The sequence below is a fragment of the Mytilus californianus genome, unplaced genomic scaffold (genome assembly GCF_021869535.1).
Source record: "Mytilus californianus isolate M0D057914Y unplaced genomic scaffold, xbMytCali1.0.p SCAF_58, whole genome shotgun sequence".
NCBI classification, from domain to species: domain Eukaryota; kingdom Metazoa; phylum Mollusca; class Bivalvia; order Mytilida; family Mytilidae; genus Mytilus; species Mytilus californianus.
The window spans coordinates 255779-277524 of NW_026262710.1; the positions used below are offsets into that span (position 1 = coordinate 255779).

A 21746-nucleotide genomic window follows, 5' to 3' on the forward strand; every position below is an offset into this window, starting at 1 on the left:
AAAATCTGGATTCAGAATATTTTTTTTTTTTATCTGCTTGACCAAAATATTTTTTTCCCATCAAATTGGGGATCAGATTATTGTTTTTAGAAAAAACCGTAACCGCCCTCCCCCTTGAAGTTAAATTGTCGTTCCCTAAACAAAGCTTTTGAGTGGATACTCAAGAAAATGTTATTCAAGTAGAAATTGCTGAAAATAAATATTGTAACTTTTTGAACTAGTATTTTGTTTTGTGTCGTTGTAAGAAAGATCTTGGATATACATAAAAGGTTAAAAACATGACTTGCATGAACATCCATATATTAGAATTATACACAAAAAAAAATATACAAGCGTTGCTTGGATTTCGATTTGTATAACATTCAAGATTTCTAAAAAAAAAAAAAAGCATAACCTGATTAAGACTAACATATTTCTATCCTCAAAACACCCTTGGGGACAACACCAAACATCGTTTGTAGATTGGCGATAAATAATTATTTACAAGAGACGAAATATTACAGCTTTATTATTCTATAATGTTGAACAATATACAATTTAGTAATTTCAACCACAAGAGTTTGTAGTTATGCATCCCCAACAAAACATCACTTTTTACTTCTTTGGTAACTACTGCTTGATTTTAACTAACTCTTTACATTGATCCCATTTGGTGCCAACGTTTTTTAAACAGCTTATCCAAAATCGTTCCCGAGAGATTATATCATCCACCGTGTACAAATTACTGCTGTGGTCAATGATGGTGATAGTCAGTCGGTTCAGATATGCCTTACGGTGGCAAGGGGATGTCTCATATCTTGACTGAGAAGGAAGTCATTCATAGTTTTTGAAATCGCCAATACACTATTTTCCAAATTTACACTGAAGAAGATACATTGTGTTTGTAGTCTTGCGATCAACATAGCATAATATGGTGTATGTCGTATCAGTCAAGTGACTGTTGAGAGCCTAGTGTGCTGTATTTGCTTGCAAGTTAGACATCGTTTGTTCCCACAACCCTTACAAGGGCCTGCTGACGAAGAGCATGTCTGTGTTGACATGTATTATTATTGATAAAGTCATAACTATGAATGAACTATGAATGAACTGTTTATAAAACTTTGAAATTTATTCGAAATACTAATGATTTTCTTTCCCTGAAATAGATCACCTTAGCTGTTTTGTCAAAACCTTTCAAAATTTTGTGTCTTCAAAGATCTTCAACTTCGTGCTTAATTTTGCCTGGTTTACTTGTTTGATTTGAGCGTCACTGATTAGTCTTTTATAGACGAAACGCGCGTCTGGTATACAAAGTTTTCATCCTGGTATCTATGAAGATTTTATTAGATGATAAATCAGTCCACACCAAAAATTATTTAAGGCTTTCGAACCTACTGAAAACCAGAATGGATGGCTCGGGAAGGATCTTGAAAAGTTTAGGATTTTAGGATAAAATGTGTATTCGATATGCCAAATTTCGCGTATAAGGTGTGCCATATTCTCAAATTGTGGACGATGAATCGAACAAAACGGAACACTTTTGATGTCCTTATTTACTTTATACACAGAAGTGTGTCTCGGCTGATATTGTGAGCACGAGCGAAGCCTCTTTTAATGTATTGTCTTCTGTAGCCCCTGTTTGTAAAGTTCTTGTACTCGCTTTGCAATCCTTTCATTGGTTGATCAAATCCGTTTGATGTTAATCACATGCCTGTATGGTATGCTTTCGGAATTCTAATGACCTGAGTGCAGGGAATGCTTATGGTATAGTGCTTTTGGATGACAACTCATGGATGAAAGATATTGATGTTTGTCTGTTGGATTGTAATAATTGACTCCATCATTCCATTCTGTAGTGGTGTCAAAGAATGTCAAATATCTAAGAGGCAGATATTTCATAACTGAGGTTTATTGAGGGGCGAGTATTGTTGCCATGCTGACTGAACACGTTAAGTTCTAGATTTTTATTACCCCACTTCATGTCAATATCGTCAATGAATCTGAACCAAGTAAAGAGTTGGTGAAAAAAGTTTTTATATTTGCTGTTTTAATTTGCTCATAATAATATTGGCAAAGGAGGGGGTCTTCTTTGTTCCCATTGCTGTTCCATTAGACTGAATATAGTGTTCACCATCAAAAGTAACGTAAACTGGTACATTTATAAGTTCCGGAGTTTAATGTGACGTCCATTTTCATCAAGTATACACTTTTGTTTAGGGGCCAGCTAAAGCCCGCCTCCGGGTGCGGGATTTTTCGCTGTGTTGAAGACCCATTGGTGGCCTTGGGCTGTTTAATACTCTTTTGGTGTTGTCTCTTTGACACATTCCTTATTTTCATTCTCAATTTTATGATACAAGAATTGTTTCAGTTGGAAGAAGGTTCAAGGATTCCGTTAAAATATGAATTTCGAATGGAATTTAAAAAAAAACACTAAATCAAAAATATAAATACATTGGTATTTTGGTATTAATATTGATTCACTCATAGGGTCTTTGCATAGGAAATAAACACATTTATTCTAAAACCAGTAGTTGGCATGATACAGGTTATTTTCATCTCATATATTTTATGATGGTATGATACAAAACCCTTAACGGGAGGGATTGTGCTTGATTTTCATATGATGAAGACAATCAATCAGTTTAATTGAGGTCTGGAGTTGGCATGTCAGTAACTGCTAGTAGTCCTTTGTTAATTTATGTATCATTGTCATTTTGCTTAGCTTCTTTTGTTACCTATTCTGACATCGGACTCGCACTTCTTTTAAACTGAGTTTAACTCTGGGTATTGCTGTGTGTTCGTTTAATCTACATTGGCTAGAGGTATAGGGGGAGGGTTGAGATCTCACAAAACATGTTAAACCCCGCAGCATTTTTGCGCCTGTCCCAAGTCAGGAGCCTCTGGCCTTTGTTAGTCTTGTATTATTTTTAATTTTAGTTCATTTATATGTTTTGGAGTTTAGTATGACGTCCATTTTCACTGAACAAGTACACAGTTTTGTTTAGGGGCCAGCTGAAGTCCGCCTCCGGGTGCGGGATTTTCTCGCTGTGTTGAAGACCTATTGGTGGCATTCGGCTGGTTTTTTTTACTCTTTGGTCGGGTTGTTGTCTCTTAGACACATTCCCCATTTCCATTCTCAATTTTATTGTACAAAGTTTGATAAATATATGAAAAATACTCAAAGAAAATTATCAATTAGGCTTGGGAGTTCAAACGACTTACATTCAAATAGTCACATTTCCCATGTGGTACTAATCTAACGTCTGAGAAAGTATCTATTTTGTATAAATCTATTGTTCGTCAAAGTTCTCGAATACGGATCAACTATTATGTAACCGATTTTAATTAAATATGTTGAAGCTTTAAAGAAAGTCCAGCGTATGTGTACTCGAATGGCAGGCAATTCATTCGTTTTAGACTCAATTAAATCTAGAAGATATGAAAAACATATGAATATACACACAGCAAATATGATTCAAACACAGGCAATTTATTCGAAACGAGTGAATCGCATACTAGAGGTTTCAACTATAAGCTAGTAAAAAGCAAAATGACAAAAAGCTAGTAAAGCATTTTGCTAGAACTGATGTTAGAATCAACTTTTTCTCAAATCGAGGAGTGAACTCTAGGAACTCTCTTCCCGCCTCTACTGTGGCTGCTACTACTTTTGACATGTTCAAAAAGAAATAGAAGTCCCTTCCTGATGGCTGAAAGGATAGATCATCAAAGTAACAAAGTAAGTAACAAGGGTTGAAGGCGAACAATACAATAATATACACAATACAAATATTATAAATTATAAAAACCTCGCATGCCATTAATAACTATGCAGGTGTGATGTCCACACTCCTCAGAACAATCGACTTTTTGATGAACGGAACAGTAAGCTGCATAATATTAAATAACGACAGAAGTAATTGCAATGTATCTTTTTAGATGATTCCATAAATTCTGGATGAATATTATTTGTGTCTTTTTCAAGCTGTTCTTAAAGATTTATTAATTTTACATTTTTAGAAAAAATGGGTTTCATCTTAACCTGATTTATATAACAAATTGTATGCTAACAAATACAATAAATAAAGCATTACAACAAATTAAATCTTATACTGCTCGCTTACCTTTACATTTCCCATCTAACCTTTTGACAAAACCATTACAGCACCTTTCGGTGATCACATCTTTTCCATTCACTTTTCTTTAATAAATATAAAAAGCTAGAATTTAGTCAACTTAGTTACACTAGCCTATTTCCCCTGAATATGCAATTGGTATATTGATAAAATTATTCTGAACTTTTATCAATTTCACTTTGTTGTAAAGATACAAGGTTTATAATTTGGTTCTCAAGACTTGCGTTTCATCCACATAAGACTCATCAGTGACGCTCGAATCAAAACAGGTAGAAGGCCAAATCAAATGAGAAGTTAAAGAGCATAAATAAAAACGAAAATTCCGAAAAGTATATATATATATGTTACAAACATTTTCTAAATTCAGGCATTTTGTCAAATGCTTGAAAATTTTAGGCATTTCTTAAATGTCTGTAAGATTTAGGCATTTTATATATTGACTAATTTTTTCAGGCTTTGTGCAAAATGGCTGGAAAAATTGAAAGGCATTTTACAAAATGCCTGAAATTATTTATAGAATGAAATGTTCACAAAAGCTGAGATATTGAAGGTATTGAACAACAGAATGGAACGCCACAGCTGTCTTATGTGGAACTCTGATATTACGTTATGTTGTTTTGTTATTACTTGATGATAGTTTGTCTTTACATAATATGATTTTGACATTACGTAATGATGTTTTTAAATAACTCAATATGGAAAAGTCATTACTTAATGATATTCCGATATTACATGATATGGTTTCGTATTGACTTGATATAGTTTTGTCATTACTTAATATGGGTTTGTCATTACTAGATGTGGTTTCGCCATTATTTAATGTGGTTGTGTCTTTTACCATTACTTGATGTGTATGTGACTTGACGTAATGTAGTTGTTTCATTAAATGATGTGGTTTTGTTATTTCGTAATGATGATTTGCCAATTCTTTATATGGCTTTAACATTACGTAATGATGTTTCAAAATTTGACGATTTTACACTACATGATGTGTTTGTTTCCGTATTTGATGTGGTCATGTCATTCTTTGATGAGGTTATCCCATTACTACTACGAGGTAAAACCACGTGACCATTTTTGAAAAAATATGTTCTATTTTTAGACCGATTTCCATATGTAGTTTGTGTAATGCGCTATGGATGAGTACCGCTATCCATTAAGGTTAAAGTTCAAATTAAAGTTCAAGTTGTTGTTCAGAGTTATTTGGTATGAAAAAAAAGAACGACAGACAAAAATAAGAAAAAAAGTACTAAAAAATTAACAGTAATTCGGACATATCCCAAACCATTTGGTCCTGCCGTTTTTTCCTTAGTTCTCAAATGGAAGCTGTAAATTAATAAATAAAGTAAAGATTCTTATTAACCCTTTGTCTCGCCGGATAATTCTGCTGTCAGTGTAAAAGGGTAAATTAAATGTTGACTGACTGTACATTAACCGGTACACTTAACGGAGGAAAACATATTTTTCTGTAGATGCTTTTATCTTGATCTTGAAGAATAACTCCTATACAAGTTTTATAACAATTCATGGAGGTTTACAAATTTATCATGTCAAAACAGTTTAATTCGGTAATATTAAATGCATTAAAAAAACCTTATATAGAAATAAAGAAATGTGGTATGATTGCCAATGAGACAACTCTCAACCACATACCAAATTTCGAGTTGAACTTCGAGTTTGAGTCACATTTAAAGATAGAGTTCCGAATTACAATTGGACTTCAACTTTAAATTTGAGTCACCTTTTGGCGTAGAGTTCGAGGTAAACCCTTATTTCAGTCTCATTTAGATTAAGATTAAGAGTTGAAATTCGAGTTATCTAATATGAGTTCTATTTTTTTTTATCGTGGATCAAGGGCTTTTGCTCGAGCTTCCGAAAAGAGGGTTCAGGGTAGGTATGCGTACAAAAGATAAACAATTTTATAGCATACAAAACACAACATAGACATTGAAATAAAGTTAGATGTGGTGTGATTGCCAATGAGAAAATTATCCACCATAGTTTAAATGCAGTGGATGCAAGCAATCATAGGCAACCGAACAGCCTTCAACACACCGTATAGTCGGCTACAAAAAACCACCACGTGAAAATGTGAAACAATTCAAACGAGAAAACTAATGGTCTAGTTTATAGCTAAACAATCTACGATAAACAGCTGCCCCATGAACGCATGATACGCCCGTCGTCTTGTGTGTGAATTTTTATGCAATAATCATAAATAGTTTCTGACATACGGCGCGACATGCGAAACCCCCCCCCCCCCTTTTTTTTTTTAAAACTCAATATCTCTAAAATAAAATTTTGAATCAAAACCAAAAAGTATACAGATCTTAAGATCAATATCACGGCCGACACTCGGCTAACCGAGAGATTGGTCGGTTGATCTATATTGAGTATGCGGCTATATGGGCGGTTGGTCTGTTAATCGGGTCGGTTATACGTCTGTTAAGAGTAAAACGCACAATTTAAATGTTCAACACTGTTAAATATACAGATTTTTGGCATATTATAAGAACCAAATAAAAAAAAGAAAAGTGTCAGACAAAATGATATCTATCATAGAACATTTTCCACATGTAAAAACATTTGATAAGTCTGCGCAAACTTCAGTAAAACTAAAAGGCGTCGCGCAAGTATGTGGTATTTATGCTTATACGCATAGCAATTGTTTTAATAAAAGGCGAAAAAAAAACAATTTTAGATATCATTTAAAGGACACAATAGTACTTTGGTTCTAAAAAATAAATTGACATTAGTAATATTTCATAATTGTAATATAACGTGAGTAATACCACGTTTTAGTGACTATTAGGGGAATAAAGTCTGTTAATGGGTTGGACAATTAAAATTGTGTCAGTTAAGAGTTATTTAGCCACGACAATAGTTTTGCTACCTTTATAATTTCCCATTAAACAGGTTAAGAATGAGATGTACTTGAGTAAATAAAAATGACAATACGGTGCAACAGTATCCTTGTAGTAAGGGCATTTTTATTTTGACTTTCTGTGCATTTTATTGAAAGGTGTGTCACTGCAATATAGCGTGATATGGATTGGCCGCTGGAATATGCATGAATTTATTATTAACGTTTTCAATCAGCCTTGATTTTTATGTCTGTTCAAAGAAGCACGTTCAAAAATCCGACTGAAAGTGTCTGTCTTATACAACACCGGGTACATATAACGTGTTGTCGTTCTCATATGGACATGATATTTGCCACTGGACGTTAAACTCTAATTCGTCAGCATCATCCAATTGGTTCTTTTGTTCTATTACTTAATCATATGTTGTTTACAAAACATTCTAAAGAAGTAAATGGAAAGAAGCGAATGCAGCTACATTTGATTATCTTAAGTTTTAATTCATTTTATTCCGTTTAGTTCCTTTCTATGTATACATAAGTGCAGAGGAGAACTGCAGTTGTGCGCTTGTAAAATTCTAGCATTTGTCACCAATTTGAGTACATCGCAATCCGTTACTGTTTCAACCACCCCCTCCCCCTGAAATTTTGTTTTGTTTGCACTTTACAATATTTACTGAGCTATTAGATTCAGCGGTTGACAGGAGGCCAATGTTTATCGGACTCCAGTCTCAAATAACATATAAAGTGATATACAGTAAAAAAAAATTGCAAAGCATCTATATAGACATCTTCGCTAGCCAAGGGTTACGATCCACTTCCCTCCTCTCCAGCCAAAGGTTACGATCCACTTCCCTCCTCTCCAGGAGAGGAGGGAAGTGGATCGTAACCCTTGGCTAGCGAAGATGCTATATAGATATCATTGTCTATACTATTAATTTAAAAATAAGGAGATGTGGAATAAATGCCAAAATTGTTTTAACAATCATCTTGGAGGGTCTAAATAGTAAAAAGGGGTGTTTCATGTCTGTATTCTTAAACAATTGTTATTTTTCTCTCTTTTTTAGCAATGCATCACTCTCTACTGTCCTTATCTATTATTCTATATTCTGCGTCTCCATCCAGATTCTCGTGTATACCATGAGGGTCCGGATTGGGGGTGTTGTTTATTTCTGTATTCTTTAAATTATTATGTCACTTTTCTCTACATTTTATTTATTTTTCTCATTATTCTTTCTCTATTCTTTAAATTTTAGCATCCCAATATATTTTACTTACTGATGTTTAGTTAAATTACGACGTTTATCTCTGATATAAAAAAGCAGATGTGGTATGATTGCCAATGAGACAACTCTCCACAAGAGACAAAAATGACACAGAAATTAACAACTATAGGTCAGCGTACGGCCTTCAACAATGAGCAAAGCCCATACCGCATAGTCAGCTATAAAAGGCCCCGATATGACAATGTAAAAACAATTCAAACGAGAAAACTAACGGACTTATTTATATATAAAAAAAAAATGAACGAAAAACAAATATGTAACACATAAACAAACGACAACCACTGATTTACAGGCTCCTGACTTGGGACAGGCACAAACATACATAATGTGGCGGGGTTAAACATGTTAGCGGGATCCCAACCCTCCCCTAACCTGGGACGGTGGTATAACAGTACAACATAAGAACGAACTATAAAAATGATGTATATACTGGTTACCAATGTAGATGACAAATTGGTGTCATTCATAACAACGAAACAGAATTCACATGATATATGCGACCATTCTTGAATGAAATTAATATTACTTTAATATTACACTTTTTGAAACCATTTTTATCAATTTCCAATTTCCATTGTCTAAATTTATGTTTCATTGTTCATGTGTTGTTTCTGTAATAGTTATACACCGAGGGATAGGTGTGTCTGGATAAGAAACCACGTCGGCCGGAGGCCGGAGGGGTTTCTTATCCAGACACGCCGTAACCCGAGGTGTATAACTAACTTACACCCCATTCTAAACCCTATATTTGTTAACATTGATTATTAAATAAAAAAAAAAAAAAAAACGATAGCATATTTATTGACAATATCAAACCATGATTTATAAGAATATTTGTTTATTACATAAAACCCCACGAGTAACCTTTCTTTGGTTATCTTCGTTCAGACTTTGACAAGTGAGTATATTTTACAAATGTAAAGTTGTTTTGCATATTCCCGTTAAATCCATGTGCTAATATGGATCAGCAGGTCAAGGTTGAGTGTTACGTGTATTCTTATTACAAACAAAAAATACATCATGCTCCTGGTATACAGTTGTCAATATGGACGGGTATAAGACGGACGACATTTTGTGGCAAGCGTTGGATTTGGTAGAAGAGACTAAAGATAAAGGCAATATTATAAACCCAAAGTATTTACATGTATCAGTTTAATAAAGGTAATCATAACTGTATTTTATATCTTACGATTTTATCAAAAACAACCCCCACCCCCCCTCTTCTCGAGAACAAACAAACATTCATATTCGAACATATTAAGGGATATGTGTGTCTCCATTAGAAACCCGACTACCAGACACGCTCAACATACAATATTTGATATTGAAGAACTCCCTTTTGGGGGTGGGGGGGGGGGGGGGGGGGCATCAGGGGCTGATCAAGCCGGGGGTTCCCAACTGAAGAGAAATTGGTACGGGAGTTAGAATCCCCATTTTTTAAAAGATCAATGCTTTAGAATAGAGACATATGGCTGGGATATAAAAAATTACCTTCAAGCAAAATTAAGAGTATTTAAAGGATTATTTTTGAATTCCATATAGATGCTTATTGGAATTTCCTAAAATGTGTTTTTTTTAATATCATGAAACAATTTGTAGTGAACACTATTAGTTATTTATTATGTTCATGCTATTTAAAAAATAACCAATTTCTATTGTTACGAAAAACAATGGACTTTGTTTGCGGGATGGACTAGAAGCAGGGGTTTCCAGAAACCCCACTCGTCACACCCTGTGGTCAAAATCCATTGTTACACCCCAGTTCTATTGTTATTCTTCATAGTTTCTATTTCTGAAACAAGTGTAAATTGAATAGATCTATTGTTACGAATAACAAAGGATTTTGACCACAGGGTGTGACGAGCGGGGTTTCTGGAAACCCCTGCTTCTACATCCCGCAAACAAAGTCCATTGTTATTCGTAACAATAGAAATTGATTATTTTTTAAATAGCATGAACATAAGAAATTACTAATAGTGTTCACTACAAATTGTTTCAAGATATTAAAAAAACACATTTTATGAAATTCCAATAGCGAAAAAAAAAAATTAAGCATCTATTTTGAATACAAAAATAATCCTTTAAATACTACTTAGCTTGAAGGTAATTTTTTTTAATCCCAGTCATATGTCTCTATTCTAAAGCATTAAAGCATTGGTCTTTAAAAAAAATAGGGATTCTAACTCCCGGGACCCCCCCCCCCCCCCGGTTACCCATTGGCCGATCTGGGGGTGGGGGTTCCGCGGTTTGGACCCGACTTTTATTTAAAAGATCAATGCATTTAAATGGTTAGACCCCCCCCCTTTTTTTCTCTTGAGTTGGGAACCCCAAGCTGGATCAGCTACTGTTTGCCCCCAAAAAGAAAGTTCCTAAATATTAAATCTGTATCTTTGTATGTTGAGCGTGTCTGGTAGTCGGGTCACACATATCCCTTAGTATGTCCGAATATGAATGTTTGTTTATTCTTGAGAAGATGGGGGGGGGGGGGGGGTTATAAAATCGTCAGATATAAAATACAGTTATGATTACCTTTATTACACTGATACAGGTAAATACTTTGGTTATAATATTGCCTTTATCTTAAGTCTCTTCTACCAAATCCAACGCTTGCCACAAAATGTCGTCCGTCTTATACCCGTCCATATTGACAACTGTATACAAGGAGCATGATGTATTTTTTTTTTTGTAATAAGAATACACGAAACGGTCAACCTTGACCCGCTGATCCATTTTAGCACATGGATTTAACGGGAATATGCAAAACAACTTTGACATTTGTAAAATATACTCACTTGTCAAAGTTTGAACCAAGATACCTTAAGAAAGGTTACTAGTGGGGTTTCATTTTAAAAAAAAATTCTTATAAATCATGGTTTGATATTGTCAATAAATATGCTATCGTTTTTTTTTTTTTTTTTTTAATAATCAATGTTAACAAATGTAGGGTTTAGAATGGGGTGTAAGTTAGTTATACACCTCGGGATACGGCGTGTCTGGATAAGAAACCCCTCCGGCCTCCGGCCGACGTGGTTTCTTATCCAGACACACCTATCCCTCGGTGTATAACTATTACTTATTCGTAACAATAGATCTATTCAATTTACACTTGTTTCAGAAATAGAAACTATGAAGTATAACAATAGAACTGGTGTGTAAGTATATTTTAGCCACTCGTCTTGAGCCTACCCATTTGATCCGATAACTCCCCCTAATGCAATCAAATTATATTTTCATTGCCATTCATAACTCTTAACAGACCAAATAACAGACCGGGTTTTATACATCCGACCCATTAACAGACCAGGTTTTTAATAAAAATTGATTATTATCACCAAAATACAGATTTTCGTGTAGATTTTTCACATAATGATATTAATATGGTTAACAAACATAATGCCTGTCTTTTTTCGATGTTCAAAATATTGCATGCAAGTAAATTCAGCCAAGTTGTCATTTTGTGTGCATTTTGTGTGTGTAAAATGTGTATAAATTTATTGATGAGTAACCCGCCTTTTCATTTTATTGATTGTTTATCGTAGCTAGAAAAAAAAATAATTACACCACTGGATTCAGTACATTGAATTATTTTGTCAGACATGAATAATTTTTATGATAAAAATATATTTAAAAAGTTATACAATGAAACATACTGAACTTGCAAGTATTTTCTCGATAACACCTGATTAACAGACTTTAGCCAACCCAATTAACTGACCAACCGCCGATATAACCGCATACTCAATATAGATTAACCGACCAATCTCTCGGTTAGCCGAGTGACGGCCGTGAATATAACTAAGAAGTGTGTAAAATTTTAAGCAATAATCATAAATCGTTTTTGAGATACGGCGCGACATGTGAAAACCCCCCTTTAAAAAAAACAACAAAAAATCAATATCTCTAAAATAAAAATTTGAATCAAAAACCAAAAAGTATACAGATCTTAAGATTAATATAACTAAGAAGTGTGTAAAGTTTTAAGCAATAATCATAAATTGTTTTTGAGATACCGCGCGACATGTGAAAAAAATACACACACCTGTTTTAGTTACTAAGTCCCGTAACTCAAAAAGTTATCTTATTTTATGAGTTAATCTTATTTTCACCAAAAAGTATACAGATCGTTTGACTATCATTAGAAACAACTATGTTAAGTTTCATGAAATTTGGATAAGTCGTTCTCAAGTTACGGTGCGACATTTTTAAGCTGGACAGACAGACGGACAGACGGACAGACGACATTTGTATACCATAATACGTCCCGTCAAAATTTTGACGGGCGTATAAAAACAAATATGACACACATGAAACAACGACAACCATTGAACTACAGGTTCCTGACTTGGGACAGGCGGCATTTAAAGAAAGTGCACGCGGCGGAGTTTAACATGTATGTAAGCGCTAATCCCTATCCTAACTTAGTGTATCATAGCACAGCATAAGAAGAAAATGTAAAGACAGTTTTGATTGGCTCAACTAAATAGATCAGTATGACTGGGTAACATAAATCCATCAGCGTGATCTCGGGTGCTTTGGAAGGGTAAGCGGATTCTGCTTAACTTGTGGCACCTGTCGTGTTATTCGTGAAAGTACAAACCCAGTGATTTGTTATTTTTTGTAGTTTACATTCGAGGAAAAGATGACGGGATTGTGGTTACGACAACTGGAACCTATTCGTCGTCACCTGTGAAACAGATATTTCAAAAAGTTTTTTTTTTCAATTAGTGCGTGCTATATCAGAAACTGCAATTAATACAAAAAAGTTTAATATTCATATGTTCAAATGAACATACACGCTAAAAAAACCTGGAGAATTCTTATTTTATAGAATTGATGCTTTGTTGCTCATTCTTAAAGACCATACAGTCACACATATATGTTAACTTCTACGTCATTTGGTATGTGGTTGAGAGTTGTCTCATTGGCTATCATACCACATTTTTTTTTATTTCTATGTAAGTTTTTTTTTTGGCATTGAATATTACCGAATTAAACTATTTTGACATGATAAATTTGTAAACCTCCATGAATTGTTATAAAACTTGTATAGGAGTTATTCTTCAGGACCAAGAGAAAGCAGTGTTCCTTGGAATCATTTACGAATTTATTATAATACTGCTTCCATTTGAGAACTAATGAAAAACCGGCAAGTGGTTTTGTGATATCCCCCTTATGTCCGAATTACTGTAAATGTTTTAGTACTTTTTTTCTTAATTTTGTCTGTCGTTCCCCTTTTCATACCAAATAACTATGAAAACAACAACTTGACCTTTAATTTGAACTTTAACTTAATGAATAGCGGTACTCATCCAAAGCGCATTACACAAACGACATATGGAAATCGGTCTAAAAATAGAACTTTTTTTTTTTAAATGGTCACGTGGTTTTACCTCGTAGTAGTAATGGGATAACCACATCAAAGAATGACATGACCACATCAAATACTGAAACAAACACATTATGTAGTGTAAAATCGTCAAATTTTGAAACATCATTACGTAATGTTAAAGCCATATAAAGAATTGACAAATCATTATTACGAAATAACAAAACCACATCATGTAATGAAACAACTACATTACGTTATGTCACATACACATCAAGTAATGTTAAAACCACATTGCCTAATGACATAACCACATCAAATAATGGTGAAACCACATCGAGTAATGACAGAACCATATTAAGTAATGACAAAATTATATCAAGTCAATACGAAACCATATCATGTAAATAGATATCGAAATATCATTATGTAATGACTATTCCGGCCATATTGAGTTATATCAAAACATCATTACGTAATGTCAAAACCATATTATGTAAAGACAAACTATCATCAAGTAATAATAGAACAACATAACGTAATATCAGAGTTCCACATAAGACAGCTGTGGCGTTCCATACTATGAACAGAGCAGTTTTATCTATGATGATTACTGAAATTTAACGCTTGCATTTTTAGATTTTAATAATCTAAAATAAATTCTTCTGAATTATTTAAAATTTACACAAGCCCTCGCCAATTATTCAGTGTATATAAAGTGCGAATCCAGTTAGTTCATTTTCACTGTCGTATGCGAGTATGTCTATTGTAGAATAAAGGTTGATGGGGGAAAACTGCGTTTGTTTACTTTTTGAAAATACAAAATGGTTGATTTTAATGGATGTTTTAACAAATTTCAATAGAATATAACTGTTTTATGTATAATAACAGGATTAAAACCAAAAAAGTGTAATTAAAGCAGCTGAATCATTAATATTGTTTACTGAATGCGATTCATTTTTACTATAACTTCGATGCATTATCACTGTAAGTGCGATCATTTCTGATGTGATCCAATTTTTGGAGGTGCGATGGATTTTCATTGTTTTATATGATAATTCAATATGCAACAACTGAAAATAAATGACTTTGACATTGATGATATTTTCAATTTGAAATGCAAGCTAGTCGTAGATGCTTACTTGAATATACACAGGTATAACCAACGTACGGTTGATTCCGGACGTTGTGCGTTGTGTACCGTTCGTAGATTTATTTCTGTACGTTCGTTGCGTGTTTTCGTCATAGTTCTGTGCCGTTCGTTAGTAAAACATCGAGAACATAATAACGCCGTGTTTGAATTACAAAGTAATAGATAAAGCCCGAGTTATATGCAAATCTATTCTGTTTTTAATTAATGCCTCTACCCATTGAGACGCAAAATCTGACACCCCAGGCGACACATTATAATTTGATGAAAAATTAGTTTTAAAACCTATACATTTTAACTAAGAAGCTGGAATTTGGTTAAATTCCATGATAGGAATTAATCTCTATATAAATCATACATGAAAAAAATCGTCAAACGTAGGTTTTTATCCTGAAACTTGTATATGAAGCCTCAAATCTGCAACACGAAAAACTAGGGAGAGGTGTTTGAGAAAACAGAGCACTGAAAACGTCTGCTTCTGCTTGCTGGAAAAAAGATTATGTTTTGGTTGCTTCCGTGCAATACATTATTTGGTACTATAACAATTCTCAAAAAAGAAATTTTGATATTTGAACTTACCTTGATTGTTTTTATTCGCTCCAAAACCGCCACCCAATGTCAAACATAGCCGACACCCCGCATGTGGCGTTCTACACGGCGAATTAGCTGTTTCTATTGAAATGCTTATCTTTTATTTTTTGTTAGCAAGCATTTGCAACTACTAAAACTATTTGACATTTCTAACATTTCATATTGAAGATTAAAACAACCTGAATTTTGTATTTGTATAACGTGAAACAGAACTTACTGTAGGTAGAGAAGCCTACTTATCGGGAGCGCCTAATTGCAATCCAGTTTCTCAGAAATCCAGCATTTTGATCTTGAGGTCAAAGGTCAAGCTCACACGAAGGTCAGGATGATATGCGTCACATCGCGTAAAGGTAAATAAAATACACGTTCATATCATGCATATTCAAATACTTTAGGTGAGTTTGTTATTAGTGTGTCATGGATCCGAAAATTTACTGGCGAAGAACATCCATGAATACAACGTATTTTTATGGCGAATTTTCATTCAAAAGTTTTAGTACTCGCTTAAAAAATCTTTGAAAATTTATCACGCCATTTCATACATATTTCTACCATATTGATAGGCTTTTGCACAACGAACAGTACAAGAATGTACAACGAATGAAGGTGACTCGATTGTTGCTCGAACTTTCTTTACTGTATAAGATGTACACACAATGGCATGATCAATATCAATTATCCAGTCATCCAAGCGTCAAATATAAGGCAATTGTTAGTGCAAGATGAAAACGTTACCACTTACTCAATCGTGAAATGAAGATCGTTTTTGACCGCTCTTTGTTATCTAAGATGCATCCATTAGAGCTATTTACCTAATGCTTGTACTTTAAAGGTTTTGTTGGCTTGCTTGCTTTGTTTGTATAAATGTTTGCTCAATCTTAATTTCAATGCTTAAGCAAACATTTATACAAACAAAGCAAGAAAGCCAACCACAACTTTAAACTACAAGCATTAGGAAAATAGCTCTAATGACGTTTTATTAGTATGTGATGTAGATTTAGACTGAAACCGAACACTTTGCTTTTTCGGTGACGTGGATTGGATTAACTGTCCAAGATATATGTATTCAATGATGGCGTGTCATAGGAAAGGATAAATTTTATCCTATATATAGATCTGGATCTGGACAAATTATTAGGGAAAATATTACTATATTAGCAAAAAATTCCATTTTTACAGAATTTATTGATTCACTCACTAAGTATGCATATATAATCAATCTTTCTGACTTCATAAATTTTGTTAGAGAGTCGGCTGAATTAAGACTTTATATGATGAAAATAAATTAATTTCCTTCTGTGAAAATGCATCGCATGTACAATAGAAATGAATCGCCCTACAGTGAAAATGAAAGTCTAGTATCATTATTCGACAGTAAACATGAATCGCATACCGAAAAAAAGCATAGTGGAATTTGATTCAATATCAACAAGCTGAATAACAAAACCTGTTTTAAGTTATACAACATTAATAATTATGGTAAAAGGTACATTTTTCTGCAAATGAAACTTAACTATTAATTTTAAATCTCTTGCACGCTCTGTTCGTGAACTATTCTTAATATTCATCTATTTGTGTATCAATTTTACACCTGGATGGCTGTAGGCGCGATCAAAACCCGTCTGCATCTCATACCTATATCATGAATTTATAAAAACAGTACATATTATGTATTATTTCTTATTTTGTTCAAAAATTATAAATTTGTCGTCTGTTTATTTATCATTCTACATTAGAAATTCATAACGGATACAGTAAAAATGGTATTTCAGTATTCGCACATTATATACACTGTTATTTGTTATATTTCGTAAAATATTTGAATGACAGGTTTTGCAAAACATGTGTCCTGTTTTTTTTAGCAAATACATCGTGGGGCTTTAAACCTGGTTACAAATGTAGCACTACAATCACAGTCGGTGAAAACCGTACATGACACATTCACCTCTGTCAATACTTTTTATGATAAAGCACTTGAAGCGCAAAACAACATGTGGTTTAGCAAAATGCATACACATTTGTATCTTCTTTTTCATGTGTTCCCAAAAGATTAAGAAAAACAACATTAGATCGATTACATCTTATGCCTATTTAGAGCACTAAACAGGCTGATGAAGATCTTCGTATGGCGGGTGATGCATGTAAAGCAGGAAAAGCTAACCATGTCCATGCACCTAGTCTCGCTTCATATGAAGTTCATGTGATCCCTCAGATTTTGTTTCTCGGTTACCTTGATTTGTCTCTTTTTGATCGATTTTCGAGAACGGTACTGTCGCTTAAATTCGTCCAATTGTAAAGACCATAAAATACATATGCGGCACTGAAGATGAAGATACTAATATCATTGCATCACAATCAAACACGGCCTTGTATGGTGACCGTTCTATAGATGACCTTTTGAAAGGAATTTCTGTCCCAATCCAACATACCTTCATTTCAAGTGGCAGTCGAAATTTCTGTCCTTTATACAAGTCGATTCATTGATTAATTATCAATTTGTTTTCTTCCCAATTATTCATGAAATATTTGCTACTGAATGCAAATAAACAACAATCAGTCATGCAATGGAAAATCATCATTTTGTTTCTGCTTTATATTACACACTTCCGTTTTGGTTCTAGATTCGTTAGTAAATTTTGTTCTATTGCAACAATAATTATACCCCCGCTTTCAAAAAGTGGGGTATACTGTTTTACCTCTGTCTGTCCTTCAGTCCATCCGTCCATCCATCAGTCCTTCCGACCGTCCCATGAATATGTTTCGTCGCATCTTTTTCTCAGGAACTACATTACTAGGATTTCTGAAATTTGGTTTCAGGGTTTATATGAGTCAGCCATACTGTATGATGTGTTTTCAGATTCATCACTCAACAACTTCCTGTTTACCGAACACTTACATCATTTTACACATGACATCCAAGTTGAAAATTTTCGTCGCATTTTTCTCAGGAACTACATTACAAGGATTTCTGAAATTTGGTTTCAGGGTTTATATAAGTCAGCTATACCGTGTGATGCGTTTTCAGATTCATCACTCAACAACTTCCTGTTTACCGAACACTTACATCATTTTAAACATGACATCCAAGTTGAAAATTTTCGTCACATTTTCAGGAACTACATTACAAGGATTTCTGAAAATTGGTTTCGGGGTATTTATAAGTCAGCTATACCGTGTGATGCGTTTTCAGATTCATCACTCAACAACTTCCTGTTTACCGAACACTTACATATTTTTATACTATCAAAATTATCCACTTGCGGAGGGGGTATCATTAGTGAGCAGTAGCTCACAGTTTCACTTGTTTGTCCTTCAGCCAACTTGACGAGAAGATTATAAGATTACTATATGAAATACAGAGTGAGTATAAATATTTTAAAACATAATTTCACTAAAGAGACCTCATTAATAGACATACAAACTTTCAGCTGACATTTGAACAATAAACTTTTTTTGACTGAACCATTAGTAATATTCTTTGCAATATATTGTGTTTAACTCATATGCATATTAATGATTTTATGGTAAAAGAAATATTGTCTTCTGATCATTAAGTCTAGTCCGGCGCGGGACGTTTGGGCTTTTTGATAGGAAATTTGCGCTTAAATTTTTAGGACATTCGCGCTTTTTAAAATAAGGACATTTGTCTTTTTTAAGGGGACATTTGCGCTTTATCAACATAGCATAAAAATCATTTGATATAAAAAGAAAAAGCACAAAATATTCATATAATTATATTCAGTTAAAAGAATCAAACTTTCCCCATCATGCTTGTGTCAGATGAAAATGACAACAAGCCAAGTGGGTGAATGGGAGTAAATTCCTTATAATATCCATGAGTCTTACTAAAAGGTACAGCAGGTACCGTGGTTTAAAAATTAAATTTCGGTCTTCACAAATTGAAACAACCTTAGATAAACTATAATCGTACAGTTCCTCTAACTATTCAGGCAACAGAATAACCACAAGAGGAAGATAGTTTCCTATTTTAATCCACTAATAAGAATGCTAACTGAAGAATTTCGGTCAAAATCTAAATGTTCCACCAATTAAAGTTTCATTTTCTCTATCGTATATCCAGAAACATATACTATATTTTTTTTTAAATATGTCTGGTTTACCCAAATATTTTTTTTCTGATTTTGTTGTTTGTCTGGAAGAACTTTCAAAGAATATGTGAACATCTTTCCAAGACTTTGGTAAACTTTCTAAATATTACTATTATAGGTAAAAAGCGTCAATTGTGTTCAGGTGTATCAAAGTTTAAAGCGCAAATGTTCATAGAGTTTGAAGCGCAAATGTCCCTTAGTGTTACAGGTAAAATAACGAAAACGTCCTGCGTCCTTCTTAGGTCACGTCTTGTCTTTCTCGATCAAGATAATGTGTTGCCCGATCTTTCACGTTCGATTTTGATGAAAAATCAACAAAATTCAATGTTATCAAAAACAAAATGAACGGCTTCAAGCGAGAAAAAAAAAAACACTTTTATTTTACTGTACTCTGACACACCAAAAACTCAGTTTCAAATATTTCATTATATATTGGAATGTGATCATTATTGGTACAAAACGAGATTTTTTTGGATGAATCTCATAGACTTGTGTTGCGCCTTTTGTGTTTTTTCATAAAGCACTGCATATTTTCTTTATTTTATTACACAGTATTATTGAGAAAGTTGAATAATTTTGACAGACATAATTTTTTTTTCGGATAACGCGTTTTGAGCTTTGAAAATACAGCAGATTTTTCACAGATTTTGAATTAGAATTGCAATTAATTACATTCACGATCCGATACCAGATCTTTCACGATCCGATCGCAATGCTTGACCACCGTTTGGTATTCTTTCACGATAATTTTTCTCGATAAACCAAATGACAGCCGTGTACTTAGTACACGGAAAAAGAATGTACCGTGAAAATTAGAAGGCTAATGTTATACAATAAAAGTTTTCTTGGAAATGTGTTGTGTATAAACAATGTAGTTTAATTAAGTTTAAACATATTTTATTTACCCAAAGCGAAAAGGATCAGACACAAGTAAAACATACTTATAAAGTCTTCTCCACAATAAAATACATATATAACAATATGAATTGAATATGAATATGCATTGTATAATATAAACACATAAATATTACTAAACTATACTGAAAAAAGAAAAGGGGATGAAAAAGAAACGACAGAGGTTATGATGATGATGATAATGATGATGAAGTGCATTTTACCTATGTTAATATTTAATTTATACTACGAGGAATCTTTTTGATCTCTTTATAAAATTCAAGACTTGTTACACAATTTGCACATTTTGATCATAGGAAAGAGTTTTTTTTCTCCAAAAACCAATAGTTTTAAGATGTAGTTCTAAATTACAGCCTTGGGTGTGCCAGCTGAGACTATTTTAAAACAGAATAGCCCTTTCATTTGAATAGAAAGTACAATAAAAAAAAAGATGGCGCATGTCCTCAATATACAATCAACATTTGCATGTTGGATCAGATATATAATGTTAGCTCTAAAGTAGTCACAATTCAAGAAAGATGCCGAACATCTAAATCGGGTTTAGATTAATATATTCAATTTTCCATATAAATAATGTTAAGATTGATTTTCATTTCGAATTTCGTGGTTTTTTAATTCTATTTTTAATTTTTGATAACGAGTCTACATTTCGGACAGACATCTTCAGACTATTCCAAAGTTTAATTGTTGAGGGGATAAATTATTGGGAAGTTGGTGTCAGTCTGCAAAATTGTAAAATAATATCTTGTCGCTTTAGCAAGTGATATTGTGTCTTACTTTGAATTTTAGGGGGAACAAGACTACATACATATTCAGGGGTATTATTATTCTGAATTTATAAAACAATTGTAGATTTTTCTTTTTCTTCGTTCCTCTAAAGTTTTCCAACGAACCTCTTTTAGGGCAGTCTTAGATCTTGTGAAAACAGGTAAACCTTTTACATAAAGGCAATATAAGTATACCGCTGTTCAAAAGTCATAAATCGATTGAGAGAAAACAAATCCGGGTTATAAACTTAAACCGAGGGAAACACATCAACTATAAGAGGAAAATTTTTGCAGTTTCAAGTTGAAGCTGTTCTAATTCAATTGAATACCTTTTCCCACAATTGTCCAATATTTTGTTTGTATATTCAAAAATTTATTTAATAAATACCAGATATAATTTTTCCCAAATTTTTCGGCTAAGTTGATATTTAAGATTCCGCAATACATTCTGATCAGTGGGATATCAAGTGAACGAAAACAAAAGAAAATTCATTCTAATTATGATAATGTCAAAATAATCAATAATAAAACAACACCGGTGACGATACTGATCAAAAGTTATTTCTGAATAATAATTGTACATTTTAAAGAAATTATTTGTTAAACTGTGTTATCAGAAATATACATGCA

The 21746-nt window shown here is 33.3% G+C and overlaps 1 protein-coding gene across 1 annotated transcript in view; it reads right to left on the reverse strand.

Moving 5' to 3' along the window:
* LOC127704113 (uncharacterized) overlaps positions 1 to 21746 on the reverse strand; it is an 82873-nt gene that overhangs the window by 27919 nt on the left and 33208 nt on the right. Inside the window, exon 2 of the mRNA XM_052208013.1 lies at positions 4101 to 4177. Within this exon, the coding sequence (XP_052063973.1) occupies positions 4101 to 4177 (77 nt within the window). The remainder of the gene's footprint in view (positions 1 to 4100; positions 4178 to 21746) is intronic.